Consider the following 15,983-nt stretch of genomic DNA (forward strand, 5'->3'; position numbering starts at 1 on the left):
TAAAAAAGTGATGCCAAAAAGACCAGATGAAATTATGGGAGGCAGGCATACATTCTCTGCAACTACAGTAAACATAAATCATAGCAGAACAGAAGTGCTCGCATTCCTGAAGTCGTAGCAAATCTCTGTCCCAGAGGCCTCAGAGCATGACGGCTGTGAGCAGGACTCAGATATTACCTGGCTGGTTGCTCAACAGGCCTGCAGTGTACATCCTACAGGAGCCTCGCTCTGCTACAAATGACTCATTTACTCTCCCAAGTCCAGTTAGTAGGTCAAAATTTATGGTTGCTTCGGACACTGATTAATGTGCATTCCCAGCTGGCTCTGAGTGTGGCAATTCATAGTCTTTCACAGTTTCATGCTGCATGAAAAGATTGATCTTTTCTTCCCCTCAGAAAAGTTGTCAGTAAGGAAAATCAGGATTTCATTTGAATTTCTTTTAAGCTGGCCTTTGTTTCCACAATTCAGGATCTCATGTAATTAGGTAAAAGTGGCATTCATCCAGTCTCGGTCACATGCTCAAAACTCCCCATGCTTATTTATGGTCTTTTCCTAGCACTGCAAAGTTCCCATGTCAGCATCCCAACCTCACAGCATGGGGCTTTGACAGCTCTGTGTAAATGTGTGTGAAATAAATCTTAAAAAAAAAAAATGGGTTGAATCACTATGCTGTACACCTGGAACTAATGTACATTGTGTGTCAATTATACTTCAATTAAAAAATTTTAAATAAAGTATATAGTTTGCTGCATTAAAGGAGATATACAAAATTTAGGAGGACATTCTAAATGATTCCTCTTGTATGTAATTCCAGAAACTTCACAATAAGTGTTAACTACTCTGTTCTGTAACTTATTAAAATTTAGTTGCTCCGAAAAAAAAAATGTGTGTGAAAAATTCACCACAAAACACAAGTTACTTCAGAAAATGGCAAAACCCTCAAATGGCCATTACCCTGAAAATATCAGTTCTTCTGAGGCACTATGTGCAAAAAAGTATTTGTCAGGAAACAAATAATAAATCACAAGATGCAAATTTATCCTCAAGTATGACAACAGGGAAGGAAATGAATGGCCACATTTAGACATGGTTTATTTAAGAGCAGGCACACAAATATTTCTGAGCTCCAGAGATCAACAGGCAGTATTCAAGGTGAATTTACCAGTCCCAGGCCATTTTTAGGTTCATTGTTAGGTTCTATCAGTGTCAAGGTATTAATCAACTTCGTGCATGTGATAGTGTATGTGTGTGAATGAAAGGGACAGAGAAAAAGAGATATTCTAGTACATTTAGATGAATCTTAGCCTCGCCTTGATGGGAGAGTTACCAGCTGCTCTTCTAGGTAAGAAACGAAATGCTTGCAAGTCTTGCTAATATTCATTAATAGATCGAGTTCTGTGAATTAAACCATTATGTTCTTTCCTAGTTAAATAGCAACACAGAAATAAATACATAAATAATGTTTCTCCTCCTGCTGAATTATTGAGGTTAGTAAAGGAACAGTCTTAGCTTAGGAAGCTTTATTTGTTCAGTTCAGATACTAAGTCTGTTCCATATTTTTAAGGGTAAAAGGAATCCTTAGTATAAGGCATCAAACAGAAATTTAGAATTCAGACAGAAACCATCACGTATGCAATAAAGCTGAAAGAATTTTTAGCAATAGAAAGATACATTGGAGAACCAGGAAGAGAATTTGAGAGCTTTTTTTTTTTTTCTTTCATGAAACAATTAGAAATGGGCAAATATATTTATGTACTAAAAGGCTCATTATAATATTTTGTTTAACTACCAAATCACTGGAAACAACCTAAATTTCTAAAAGTAGGGAATTTGTTAAATGAAATAAAAGCCATTATATGGCCACTAAAGTCTGTATTTTGAAAAAATACTGATACAGGAAAATGTTAATAACATCACTAAATTTAAAAAATGGCTTATAGGGGTGCCTGGGTGGCTCAATGGGTGAAACGTCTGACTCTTGATCTCAGCTCAGGTCTTGATCTCAAGGTTGTGAATTCAAACCCCATGTTGGGCTCCACACTGGGCATGGAACCTACTTAAAAAAAAAAAAAAGGCTTATAAAGAACAAACAGGACATGATACAATTTTAATGAGATGTATTGAGATATAATTCATATATCATATAATTCACACATAAAGTATATAGTTTTATGGCTTTAAAGTATATTGACAGTTGATTAATCATTACCTCAATCAGTTTTAGAACATTTTTATCACCTCAAAAAGAAATCTCACATCCATCAGCAGTCACTTGGTATGACACCCCTTTTATTAAAAGTATGTGGTTGTGGTATAGCCATTCAATGGACAATTATTTGGCAATAAAGTGCTGATACATGCTACAACATGGGTAAACCCTGAAAACATGTGAAGTAAATGAAGCTAGTCACCAAAGACCACATTTTGTATAATTCCATTTACATATGAAATGGCCAGAATAGGTAAGTTTACAGAAAGTAGATTAGTGGTTGCCTAGTGGGATGGGATGAGTAAATAGTGTATGTTTGCTAATTGGGGTTTTTTTTTTTTTTTGGAGTCATAAATATGTTCTAATATTGATTGTGGTGATGGCTGCATAATCCTGTGAATATATTAAAAACCACTGAGTTGTATACCTTAATGAATGAACTGTATGGTACAAGAATTATATCTCAATAAACTATTTTTAAGATTTATTTATTTCAGAGAGAGAGAGAGAGAAAATGAGCATGAGTGGGGGGGGGGGGCAGAGGGAGAGAATCTTCAAGCAGATTCCCCGCTGAGTGTGGAGCCCAATCAGGGATCAGTCTCATGACCCATGAGATCATGACCTGAGCCAAAACCACGAGTCGGATGCCTAACCAACTGAGCCATCCAGGCACCCCACCGTAAGCTGTTTTAAAAAGTACATAGGTATAGGGGCACCTGGGTAGCTCCGTCGTTAAGCGTCTGCCTTTGGCTCAGGTCATGGTCCCAGGGTTCTGGGATCGAGCCCCACCCACATTGGGCTCCCTGCTTGGTGGGAAGTCTGCTTCTCCCTCTCCCATTCCCCCTGCTTGTGTTACTTTCTCTGTGTTTCTCTCTGTGAAATAAATAAATAAAATCTTTAAAAAAAAAAAAAAAGATTCTCTCTCTCCCTTTCCCTCTGCCCCTCCACCCCGCTCTGTCCCTCTTAAAAAAAAAGTACATAGGTATAAAAAACTTATAAGTACATAGGGATATGTATAGAAAAAACCTGGGAACATACTAAAAAGGTTTATATTATCTTTGTATAAGAAATTTTAGATGGTTTTTCTGTATTATTTTCTTTTTTTTTTTTAATTTTTTTTTTTTTTTTTTAATTCATGAGAGACAGAGCGAGAGAGAAAGGCAGAGGGAGAAACAGGCTCCCAAGGAGCAGGGAGCCCGATGCAGGACTCGATCCCAGGACCCTGAGATCATGACCTGAGCCGAAGGCAGACGCCCAACCATCTGAGCCACCCAGGCGCCCTCTGTATTATTTTCTAATTTTTATACAGTGATGACATATTAATTGCATAATAAACAATTATTTTAAAAAATGTACTGATTGGCTTATTGATGATTTTAGGAAATTACTGCTATTTTTTAAGGTATGATAATGGCATTATGGCTTTGTTGTACAAAAAAAGAAAAGAATCTTCATCTCCCAGAGATTCATACATACAGAGGACGTGATATAATGTCAGGGAGATGAGGGAAGGGATAGAGGTGGGAAAATTTTGTCCAAGAAATGAAAATTGTTAAAGTTAGGTGATTGTTTATACTGGGATTTATTATAATCTTCTGTTATCTTTTTATAGATGTTTGAAATTATGTATAATGAGTCAAAAGGTTGATGATGAACAGAAACGACAGTACAGTTCCACTTTGGTTTTAAAAAAAGCTTTGTGTGGGCGCCTGGGTGGCTCAGTTGGTTGAGCGACTGCCTTCGGCTCAGGTCATGATCCTGGAGTCCCGGGATCGAGTCCCGCATCGGGCTCCCTGCTCAGCAGGGAGTCTGCTTCTCCCTCTGACCCTCCCCCCTCTCATGTGCTCTCTCTCATTCTCTCTCTCTCAAATAAATAAATAAAATCTTTAAAAAAAAAAAAAAAAAGCTTTGTGTGCACATGAATACAAAAAGAGCAGAAGGAAATGCAACAAAATATGTATACACCATTGACTGTCTTTGAGTAGTGGTTTTAGGTGGGGTAGTATTTTGTTCTAGGTGCTTTTGTGTATTTTTCAAGTATCCTACAAGACTACATGTTGATATCATGATAGGTAAAAGACCCTCCTAAAAAAGTTTCCTGGTGCTCAAGCAGTCACCTAGATAGTAACACATAAGGTAACGTGAAGCCCAAATGTGCCATCTGGGCTTACAGCCCTGAGACAGCCAGGAAAGACCACAAATCGCTTGAATAGCTCATCTAGGGCCAGTCCTTTGGACTTCTGCCATAGGAAATCTCAAAGCCATGGTATATGTATATTCTAGAAGCTGCCCAGAATGTGTGGGCCTAATCTGGAGCATTTACAAAACCATTCACAAAGTAGACGGTTTAAAAAAATAAAAAACAATCCTTGGGTGAGAAATTGAGCCACTGCCAAGTTTGTCATTTCAAATTTAGATTGCACTGGAGTTCACCAGGAATTTATCCTGATAATTCTTTTGTCTTTTTTTGAGAGAGAGAGAGAGAGAGAGACTGCACATGTGTGCTAATACCAATTTTCTTTTAGTACATATATTTGCAAGTTTCCAAAGAATGTAATATTTTGGGACATAAAAATGGCACAATAACAACCCATCACTTAAAAAAAAATCTTTCCCCAAATGTTCCAAAAATAAGTAAACAAAAAATAGTAGGTAACCAGAGACGTATGTAAACTTTTTTTTTTAAGATTTATTTATTAATTTTAGAGAGAGGGGGAGAAGCAGACTCCTCACAGAGCCCATGGCAGGGCTTGATCCCACGACCTGAGATGATGCCCTGAGCTGAAATCAAGAGTTGGACACGCTTAACCTTAACCGACTAAGCCACCCAGGGGCCCCAGAGACCTATGTAAACTCTTAAAAAAGATGAAAAGGGAAGATTTTTCTATACAAAGTAAATATCACATGAAATTATCTTAATAGGGATAATCAATCCAATTATGGCAATGCTAAGAGATGACATGGATAAAAACAATCAACCTGCATGAGATCTCTCTCTCTCTCTCTCCTCTAGAGTTTCTAAATCTTTGTGCTTCTATTACATACTAACTTAGATTGCATATTTGTAAATATTTTCGCTCTTACTATTTTTTAAACCTTTTGAATGTAAAAATCAAGTCTCTGAATCCCTAGAAAGTTTTGCATATGGTAGGCAATTAATCAATGGTTCAAATTATCAAAAATTGTAATATTGATGAGAAGACAGAAGGATGAATGACATAACATTCTCAAATAATTTAACGAAAATCCAGAAAAAATATAGTACATCAGGGTCACACTGGCATGAGAAAAATGCCTGCCTAGAGATAAATCAATAATAGCTAGAAATCCCCTCCTTTTTAAGAGATTAGATGTTGGAAGAAAAGGGGTCGTAATATACAGCATCATTCATTATGTGTTCTTGAAAAACATCCTATTCTGCAAAATGCACTACAAATAACAGGACTTATGGGGGAAAAGTAGGGTTGGGACAGACAGCTCAACACCTATGCAACTTTGTAACTACAGCACTAACAAAAACATTGACAATACTACTTAAATTACTAGCACGGTTAAATCTCTACTGACTAGCATCCTTAGCAGCCTTAAACCCCGGGACTCTTGCTTCTTTGAGATGTAGGTCTTGGAGGGCATTCATTGCCGATAGAGACTATTTTCATAAAAATTAACCCAAGGATTATTAATCCACTGTTTTAATACAGAGGGGGTGTCTTTGCAACTTCTTCATTTGCACTGGTAGCATTTCACGTAAGGCACTGAAAAGAAAGATATTTCTGTAGATTTTCCATTTTTTCCCCTACGGTCTTCATATTTCGCTAAGCCTGACCCTTCCATTGTGAGACAGATTGACTTTGATTGTTATGAAACATTCCATGTGCTGGGAAAAGTGCTGGAAGCACCATAACTTCTGGGTTATACTAGCATCATTTCTAAATGCATGTCAGGTAATTAGGTCAAAGAACAGACTGGTAAGTGGCAACCAGGTGTTGGCATATATGACCTCAGATTATACCGGGAGTAGTTTTAACAGTCGTAATGACGATAGCCAGCAACATTTATTGAGGTTTACTATGTGCCAGGCATGATGCTAAATACTTTATATGAGTTATCTCAAATTCTTCCCACAGACTTTATGAAATAAATAAAGCAACAGATATTCAGTAAGATTATTAATCTCTGCCCAAGGTGACAAAGCTATTAAGTGGTAAAGCTAGAATTTAAATCTTGATCTTTCTGACTCGATGGTTCGGATTTTAATAACCACAGTGGAATAATAGTGTTCATTCAGTGAAAATATGAAGTGATTCTACACTACTAACTGACAAGGTAGTCCCATGTGCTTTATCCTACTGGTACACATAAACATAAATGTTGATATGATGTATGTACCTAGAAAACCACTAAGCATTGTAGAGTGTGTATTATTTTTCCAGATTTAAGCTTTCTGGCTAGGATGTAAGGAAAATCTCTGGACAAGCCCAAAGGAGAATTCCAGAAACATGACACCTCCTTTTCAGTTCTTTCCAGCTGGGTCACAGGCCTGCTGTGATGACTCAGGCTATGTAAGGGCCTTGGAATGGACACACCGGCACACTTCTGAATCCCACACAAGACATCAGGCTGTTTGGGGTGGGGGCGGAGGGAATTATGACTGGGGAACTCATATCCAACAACAGCCAGGATTTTAGGCATGAATGCCAACAAAAGAATTCTGGTGAAATTTTGGTGACCTTTAACAACTATGAATTCTGTACTTACTAATGTACCAGGAATTAACTATGCCAAGGATTAGGGCTACAAAACTGAATAACCTATTAAGACCTCACAGGCCTGTGGAGTTACCTGTAGGCATTTCATTGAACATACTCTGCCAGGCACTCTTCTTAGCACTTTACAGGTATTAACTCATTTAATTCTCACAGCCCTGTGATATATATGGTCTGCTATTCTCCCTTTTTTTAATAGTTGATGAAACTCACATGCAGAGAGGTTAAGAAACTTGCCTAAGGCCACATAGCTGGTGAGCAATTTGGACTTAGGCTATTTGAGTCCAAAGCCTGCATTTTTAACCTCTTCCCTGAATTCTCTCTTCAGCAGAGGGAAAAGAAGGGGCTGAAAATTGCAATGTGGGGTGTTAAGAAAAATTATAGACCTCCGTACAGAGCGGAATGTTAGTAGAGGAGAGAGTGACTAATTCCGCTAGGGGTGGTGGGGGGGATGGCATGCTGGGAGGAGTGCTAGGTCAGCAAAACCTTCACGGCAGATGTCAAATAGCTATCAGGGACAGCAGATCAAACAGCGTGGGCAAAGGCACGGGGGTGGGCGTTGGCCTGGCATGCTTGCTGTTTGCTACTGTTGATATATATAAAGTAAACAGGGGAAGGGTGGCAGGACAGAAGTGTGCACAGAAGCAGGAAGAGATCCAATAGAAGAAGAATTCGATTCTATGAATTGGTCATACCCAGGAGTCTGTGTTCAGGTGGGAAATATTGCAGTAGGTTTTAAAAGGGGGGCGGTGAGAGTGAAATAACCAAATCTGCCCTGTCGGATCTAGCTGCGGTGTGAAGGATGGACTGACGTGGAGGATGGGGGTGGTGGGAAGAGATGGTAGCACCTAGAAGTAGGCACTGACTCCACCTAGGAGACTGTTAACAACAGCCCCAGTGAGAAGCTGAGGCGCTGGTGATGGCAATGGGCAAGGAGGCATGAGCTGGGAGATTTTCTGAGGTCGGTAGGACTTGAGGGTTGGGTGGGTGAATTGGTTGGGGAAGCGGGGTGAGAAGGTTTCTTCATTAGGGGCAAGCTTGATCCTTATTCTTGTTCTCCCTGCTGTGTGATCTGAGTCAGCTCTAGACTCTTGCCTGGGAACTGGGGCTTCTTAAAAAGGCACTGCATTTTCAGGTGTATGGAACTCAATGTGGTTAATACCTAATTCCTGGTATTATGACTTTCACCTTCTTTCCTGTAGTGTCAAAAGCCTCCCTGAATAAAACAGCAATGGTTTATCTGCTGATGATTATCAGTTTCATGATATGTCCTACACAGTCCCACAGCAACTCTGCCTATTTGCTGGGGATGCCCACTGACAGATAATTACCACCTGGTGTCCCTGCACTGTACTAATGATCACTGATCTCATTTTACCTTAGCTCTGAAGTCATAGTCAAAGATGGGAAAATTACTCCACTCCTAAGATTGGTGGAGAAAACCAAGAACCAAAAGCCAAAAGGAAGTTACGTTCCATGCTTACAACTCCCTCTTCCCCCTTAGCTGGTTGGCACCTGCCTTTCTGCTTTATTCCAGCCACTAAGTGGGAAGCTCTTGGGCTCTCTGGAGCTTGTGATGTTCAGGAGCAAAACCCACTCAGCAGAGGGCGAGGCCAGAGCTGGGAGGATGACTCATGTTGGATCCAGAAAGAAAACAAATGGTCTCAAAAATTTGGTGGTAATGGGGTAATAGTTAGGGGGAGGATATGTGGAGAGGGGTCACTGCCTTTTCCAGGAAATTGGTTAGTGAAACAATTCTGGTGGGAAAAGACTAAAAAAAAAAAAAAAATCCACTTACTGATACAAGAAATCAGATCATTAAATCTTTCCTTAGGAAAGAGGGGGTTTTCCAGCCCACGGAAATAGAGCTTCAGAACGCCAGCAACTGAGTTAATATCATGGTTACTCTGGTCATCAGCCAAAGGGTTTTCACCTACAAAAAAAAAAAATTATTAGTTACATGCACAGTGCTTCTTTTTTTTTCTCTGAACAAAAATATGTTTCTATACTCACACGTTTCTTTATATACATGTATCTTTTAATTACACTTTATGAAAGATTATATAGTACTAAAATTAAAATAATTGGTTTAGATACCCCAACCCATGATTAACCTAAAAATAGTTGGCCAAACAAAATAAAACTTTTTAAAAATCTTATGCTACGAAATAATCCCTTACAAGTTACCCAAATCTTAAAATAAAATATCGTGGGGACTTAGTTAAAATCTAATCTTAGCTTGACATGAATTCAAATACTACATTCTGTGTTTTTTATCCTACTGGGAAGAAGATACAATATAGACACAATATCAGAACTATTCTAGGATGCACCTACTTATGAATACCTACAATTAAATAAATGCTTCCTCAAGTGGTACAGTGGCGTTCATGGTGCATCTGAAAGCTGCATTCAGCAGTGAGGGATTTGGAAATCAGACAGAGGAATGTGAAAAGGTGCCCTTAATAGTACCAAGGGGTTTGTATAAAAAATAAAAACTTAAAAAATACATCACAGGGCGCCTGGGTGGCTCAGTTGGTTAAGCGACTGCCTTCGGCTCAGGTCAGGATCCTGGAGTCCCGGGATCGAGTCCCGCATCGGGCTCCCTGCTCGGCAGGGAGTCTGCTTCTCCCTCTGACCCTCCTCCCTCTCATGCTCTCTGTCTCTCATTCTCTCTCTCTCTCAAATAAATAAATAAAATCTTTAGAAAAAAAAAAATACATCACAAATATGAAATTATATTCTTCTTTATGGTAAGCAGTTTTAAAATGTACATAATTGACATGACTGTCCAACCCGCTCCCCGAGAATTAAATTGAGATAAAATCCTTAAGAAACTCAACATAATATGCAGCCTTAAATCAAACTCCATTTTTTATTCACAGGTCTGTTCTAAAGTTCACAAAGATCATACATTTTAACTTTTTTTTTTGGCCTCTCCAGCAGCTTACTCTCAGGGACCTGTGATTCCTTTTTCTCCGCTTTCTCTGGCAAATCACTGAACACAAATTCACCAAAAAATATATATATATATATTTTGCCCACCAAGAGAAAGCCTCACCCAAAGAGATCACAAACCAGTAACAAATACTAGGGGAATTTCTAATGAAAAATAATAAAGCATTTTGCCTGTGGTGACTGGCACAGGAAACTGATGCTTTATACATTTCAACTTATGCTGAATATGATTCCTGTAAGAGACTTGGACCACTTCGCTGCTGAGGGGAGGCTGCTCTGCTCTACACATCCTATCAGTCAGAGAACTTAGAACAGGAAAAACCATCTGGCTCCAAGTTTACCTCTTCCACCAAGCTTTCAAACTCTCAAGGGCTCCCTGCCAAGGGAAAAGGGACAGAGAATGAGAGAAGGTTGCCCTGTCTCCATGCCATGATGCCCCTCACTCTGTATGTTTGGCTTGACTTCCAAGTTAGATGTATCCAACAGCAGACATGATAGAAATCATTATAACTGAGGCGAATTAATAACTAAGAACCACCCCTACACAGAGTTATGCATTTTCACTGATTATACCTAATCCTTACCCTGATCCTGGAATTCTGCAAATGATGAAACTGAGGCCAAAATAGGAGATGAGTAACTTGACTGAAATCAAATGATGAGTAACTGGAAGAGTGATTTGATTCTGGGTCTGCCTAACACTAAAGTGTATGGTTTTGCTAATTACAATGTGCAAAGTAACAGTTCAGTAGGATTTATTTGACAGCCAATGATGAACAAGAGTAAGGCCCAACTAAGGTCACAGGGAAGGAGTCTGGGGATGGTTAAAAGAGGAAGGAAAGCATTCCCGGCATGCAGTTGGGATGAGTCACTCCCAACACCTACTAGGTAGGCTCAGGGCTATCCTGCCACTCTTCCAGAACCTTCTCATGGGTTCTCATGCCACTTTTGACACACATGCTGAGAATGATCAATGCCAGTCCTAAACCAGAATACAAAGCTCATATGCCTTTCTATACTTGATAACAAAGCCTTACGATTTTGGCTTCATTTCTCAGCTATTCTAAACAGATTCTTACCTCAACATCTAAAATGAAGTGAATGCAAAGAGAAAGCTTTTGAAGATCTACAGAATGAGTATGCCACTTCACTCTAGAGCAGCTGATGGCTTTTTAACGTGGTTTGCTTATGGGTACAGACATGCAATTACCTCTCTCAAATGAATTTTTAATATCATTGACTTCCACCTGGGAACCAGACACTCTGAAAATCCCCTGATGTTGAAGACCTAAAGAGAACAGAAGATGAAGAGGATGAAAAACCCCGTCACAACTGCTAGGTCCCCCTTTCCCTAATAATCAAATGTTAATTGAGAAGACACATTTACTGAAATACTCCTAGTGATTATTTTTTTTAAGTAAGATTTCAGGGGCACCTGGCTGGTTCAGTTGGTGGAGCATGTGACTCTTGATCTCAGGGTTGTGAGTTCAAGCCCCACGTTGGGTGTAGAGATTTCTTAAATGAATAAATAAATAAATAAATCTTTAAAAAAAAAAAAAACCAACCCAAAAAACAAAATAAGAATTCAATAGTTTATGGTTTACCATAGAGATTGATGAACCGAATACAGCTTTCCACAATGAGAGGGATAATCTGTCCTGAGTCCTGGGTAAAGAGATGGAAACCAGTTAACCACAAAAGAGAGGCATAAATCACACATAATAACAAAGTTCACAGTTTAACCCTAATTAAAGAGTGCTTTTTACTCTTTTAGATGATCATTTCCAAATACTCCCCCCTCTAAAATATTCCACTAAGGCCAAAAATAAGATTATATTTAACCAAAGGTATATTTCAGTTCTGGAGCAAACCACATTAAATACATTTAATGCAATCCTGTTTCAATTTCCTCTGTTGTGCCTAGAGATGTCAAAGCTAATTCATCTGTTTTACTTATATTTAGGCTCATGTATCAAAATGAATACATGAATCACTCATTTTTTTAAGGGTTATTTATACAAGTAATTAATCTAATGGACCTAAAAAGAACTCCATGTATTCTAACCATAGCACCTTAGAACTGACCGGCCATACCAGTCACTACACACAGCCTTTTAGACACCCCGGGACCCTCTCTGTGACATCCTGAGAGTACACCATCTGGATGACAACAGTTATAAAAAAGCTTACATGCTTCCAGGTACATGATAGGAGGATTGCCTTCTACATGATTATAATGTGTTATATATTTATTTGGTTTGCATCAGAACTTACTCATCCTTAGAGATTTTTCATTGTTATTTTTACATGTTTTAAGGATTATGAAAAAATGGCACAAATGCACATCCCATTAGATCTTGTTTTCTGAGGAAGGGAGAGTTTTTTGGCCTCTTTCCCCACATCTTATCATAGAGTCAGTGCACTCTACTGAACAAATGTGAATTCTGGAAGTGTTTTAAAACATGTATAGGATGACAGATGAGATGAAGGAGCTGCTAAGGTCACAGTTAAATATGTATCAATGCCATGCACTCCATGTAGTTAAAGAAGGTTACTGACTATGGAGTTATTTTTCATGTACTTTGAAAGACTGCTCTTTCAGGAATTAGATCTTTATAGGAAACATGGAGGTTCAAAATGATTAACAGACATCAGGTACTAATTCATGAGGAATTTTATTCTGAAACACAAGAATTTGGTTGTCATAATATATGAGAACAATTCAGAATCTACTAACCTTTCCAATTAAGTAACGGGGGAAGGATTGGGAATAATGCAGCTGAGCCATTTAAACTCTTTATTATTCCTAGAATGGCTAATACACTTCTTGAGGAATAGTTTTATCAGTGTGTAAATCAGTTAATGCTTCAGTCACTTCTCGAGACTGTATTAAGTTTCTTTAATTAGTTAATTTGTTTTAGGGATGTATACTTTATTAATTTCTTAGAGAAGGTCCTTTAAGAATAAAAACTCTTTAGTGTGGACTAGTTGGCTCAAGAGTAGTGATGTAATTACATCAACACTTACTGAACATGTGAGGGGATTTTTCTTTAAGATACAAGTCTGTTTTAGGGGAAGTAACCCTTATATGATGGATTCACTTAACACTGTAATCTAAAAGAGCAACAAATATTTAAATGTAAAGTGATAAAAGGAGAATATTAGTTTGCACCTCTGCCAAACTTAGTATTAAAACAAAAAGAAAGAGTAAAATGTTATTAAAAGAAAAATGTTTGCACTAAGAAGGTTCTAAATAAAAATGTCTTAAGTTTTCACATTATTCCAAAAACATTTTCGTCTTTACATTTACTCAGATAATCGCTAATCTTTTGCTTACCATCAGTATTTTATTCAGATACAATGAATTTTGTGGTCAAAAAGTAATAAGTGTGTGTTTTAATTTAATTTCATGAATGCCAGATGCTTTGGCAGAAAATAGTTTACAAGAAGTGAAACAATGGGCTGTGCTCCACCCACCATTCAAACAAACAAATAACAAACAAAAAGGGGGGGGGGTCCTTTTGTGCCTCAGTTTCCCCATGGGAAAAAGGAAAAATGGTTTGCTCTTGCTTTCTCACAGTGATATTGTGGGGACCTCAAGGGATGGAGCACTTCCCAGAAGGGCAGAGATCTCTGTATCCACTGTTTTGCTTCTACGACCAAAGATTCTTTAATATGCCATCTGGGATATGGAAGAGCTCACCTAAGTGAATTTCCCATGATAACTGGTTTACGCCTTCTTTAATACCTAAATTTGGTTTCCATTAATTGTTCTTAATGAAAAATCTTTTAAAAATATAATATGAGCTGTCCTATCATCTTAGGCAGTCATTCTTGTACTGTGTTATCAAATATAATGGAATCATACCCTTGTTTCTTTGAGCTTTTCTCTCTTCCTTCTCCGCCAGACCATCAGCTGCATATCTCAGTCCTTTCATCTTATCTTTATCTTCCCTTCCCTCCAGCTAATTTGCCCCTGCTTATAAGCCTTGGGCTGGGAAGCTAGCTAATCAAATTTGACAATAATTTTATATTAAATTAGAGCCAACAAGGCTCTTTGGAGGCTTATGGCAGTGGGTTTGTGATTGCGATTTAGGTTGTCCAGTGGCTTTTCACTTAATGCCAAGGTAGGGCTTGTTTTTAAGGCTACCAGAGGTTCTCAATCTCTCTCTGTATGTATGCATGTATGTATGTATGTGTCTGTCCGTGTGTACATGCCACATGCACATACACACATTTTTTAACCATTAGAGCACATACTCGATAGAAGATCTGCCTTTAAAGAAACTAAGATATCTATAACATACTATTAAGGGAGGTTACTAATGATGTGATTTCCTATATAAATTTAGTCTTCAGAAACACTGGAGTCCATGACATAAAATGTTAGCCATGAAAGAGAAAGCTTTTCTCTTTTTTGTATAATTTTTCTGAGGGTCCATAATCCAGCATTAATGTGCATTGGGTATTTAACACTGACTTGCCTTAACAAAAGCCCTTGACTCAAATTTGGTACAATTGTCAAATATGTAATGTAAAAACTAAGCGTTTATCCACTTTTACTAGAAGAGACAATTCCTCTTAAGTCAGCGTTTGATTTCTATAACTCCTTTCTATAGTAAATAGGTAGGAAGCCATAAATAGTAAAGCCTATTTTTAAACCTAATTTCCAACTGCAAACATTTTTCTTTCAAAGACCTTAAAAATGTAATTAAAGCCAAGCACGATTATGATTTGAAAACGATACCAAGAGCAAAAGAGGCTGCGCCCTCGCCTCCCTGTAGCACTGTACCTGATGTCTCGCGTGTGAGTTCCTTCGTCCTCGGCTAGAAGCATTATCAGAAATACAGGATGAAAAAGAAGACAGAGTAAACACAGCAGAGATACAAGATACAGACTGCAGGGTCTTACAATTTATCCAATATAATGAATTCCTCAAGTCACGGGAAATCGAAACTCTTGCTGTGCTTCAGAGCTACCCTAACAATATACTTTAAAAATATATTTTGTGCCACCTAATTTGCACGAGTAAAAACAAAATATTTTATCAGGTAGCTCTTTTCCTCTTTGCACAAATTATGGCTTTTTTTTTTTTTTTTTAAAGAAAGAAAGAGGGCTTTCTCTTTTGCCAGCATAATACCCACATTTATTTCCTCTTCTGAAGGCACTCAAACCAAATATTCTTTCCTCTCTGACTTCAGGAAATATTATATTGATTTTCTGGGAAAGCAAAGAGCCCCAGGACAGACTTGGACATAATGACCTGCCTCCTTTTATGAGAGGCTGAGACCATTATAGTAAGAAGCGTGGAGATCAGCCACCCAGATGGCTGGTGCCAGTACCTTGACGAATGTTTCCAAATCCCCATTAAACAACTTAGCATTATACTGTGAGCGGGGTCTGGACTTCCTGTGTTTCTGGGGCTTAGGGGGAACATTTGGAGGCCTAAGGGAAGGGAATATAATTACTGAGCATGGCAGAAATCAAACAATAAATGAAATACCCATAGGTCACATCAAAATCACAAAACAGGATTTCTCGTGTGCCCTCTTCACCCCCACCCATGGGGGGAAAAGAGTCCTTCCCTTTTCCCATTTATTTACTTTTACTTATGTGATCAAAAGCGATACAAACTCTTCATTCAGACTACCCTTCTCTTGTATATTGTATATGACATTTGTTTGCTAGTTTGTTTAAACATGGAACTGTGAGCTATCTGGCCAAGTGTTACAAACCCGACTGGCTTATGAGTCACATGGAAGACAAAGTGAGTCATAAAAATCAGGGCTGTTGATAAATCCCAATATGAGAAATTAAATATAATATTTTTAGTTACAACATAATTCGTCAGTGCAAGTAACATCACATCTGTTCAGTATCCCTCAGATATTAATGGGGTTTTATTTTATGCAAAAAAGTAAGTATTAATGTGGCCACAAGTGAAAAATGAGTTTGGTTTCAATGTTTTCTCAGGGAGGGGGTAGATACAGGCTCATATGAATGACTATTTCTTTGTAACAAACTATCTCATCACTTAAATATTTGTAGAG

The 15,983-nt window shown here is 38.2% G+C and overlaps 1 protein-coding gene across 5 annotated transcripts in view; it reads right to left on the reverse strand.

Annotated features, from left to right (window-relative positions):
* Positions 1-15,983, reverse strand: part of SRGAP1 (SLIT-ROBO Rho GTPase activating protein 1) — a 271,254-nt gene that overhangs the window by 30,731 nt on the left and 224,540 nt on the right. For 3 of the 5 annotated variants that reach the window (XM_035002228.1, XM_035002230.1, XM_035002231.1), the window contains exons 12-15: positions 15,276-15,378; positions 11,538-11,598; positions 11,144-11,221; positions 8,774-8,908 (exon numbers count right to left, since the gene is read on the reverse strand). In XM_035002228.1, coding sequence (XP_034858119.1) covers positions 8,774-8,908; positions 11,144-11,221; positions 11,538-11,598; positions 15,276-15,378 — 377 coding nt within the window. Of the gene's footprint in view, positions 1-8,773; positions 8,909-11,143; positions 11,222-11,537; positions 11,599-14,629; positions 14,760-15,275; positions 15,379-15,983 lie in introns of those variants that run through there. The other 2 variants (XM_035002229.1, XM_035002232.1) reach the window with 2 other exon arrangements.

This window comes from Mirounga leonina, unplaced genomic scaffold (assembly GCF_011800145.1).
Source record: "Mirounga leonina isolate KUSES-001 unplaced genomic scaffold, KU_Mleo_1.0 Mir_126, whole genome shotgun sequence".
Taxonomy (NCBI): domain Eukaryota; kingdom Metazoa; phylum Chordata; class Mammalia; order Carnivora; family Phocidae; genus Mirounga; species Mirounga leonina.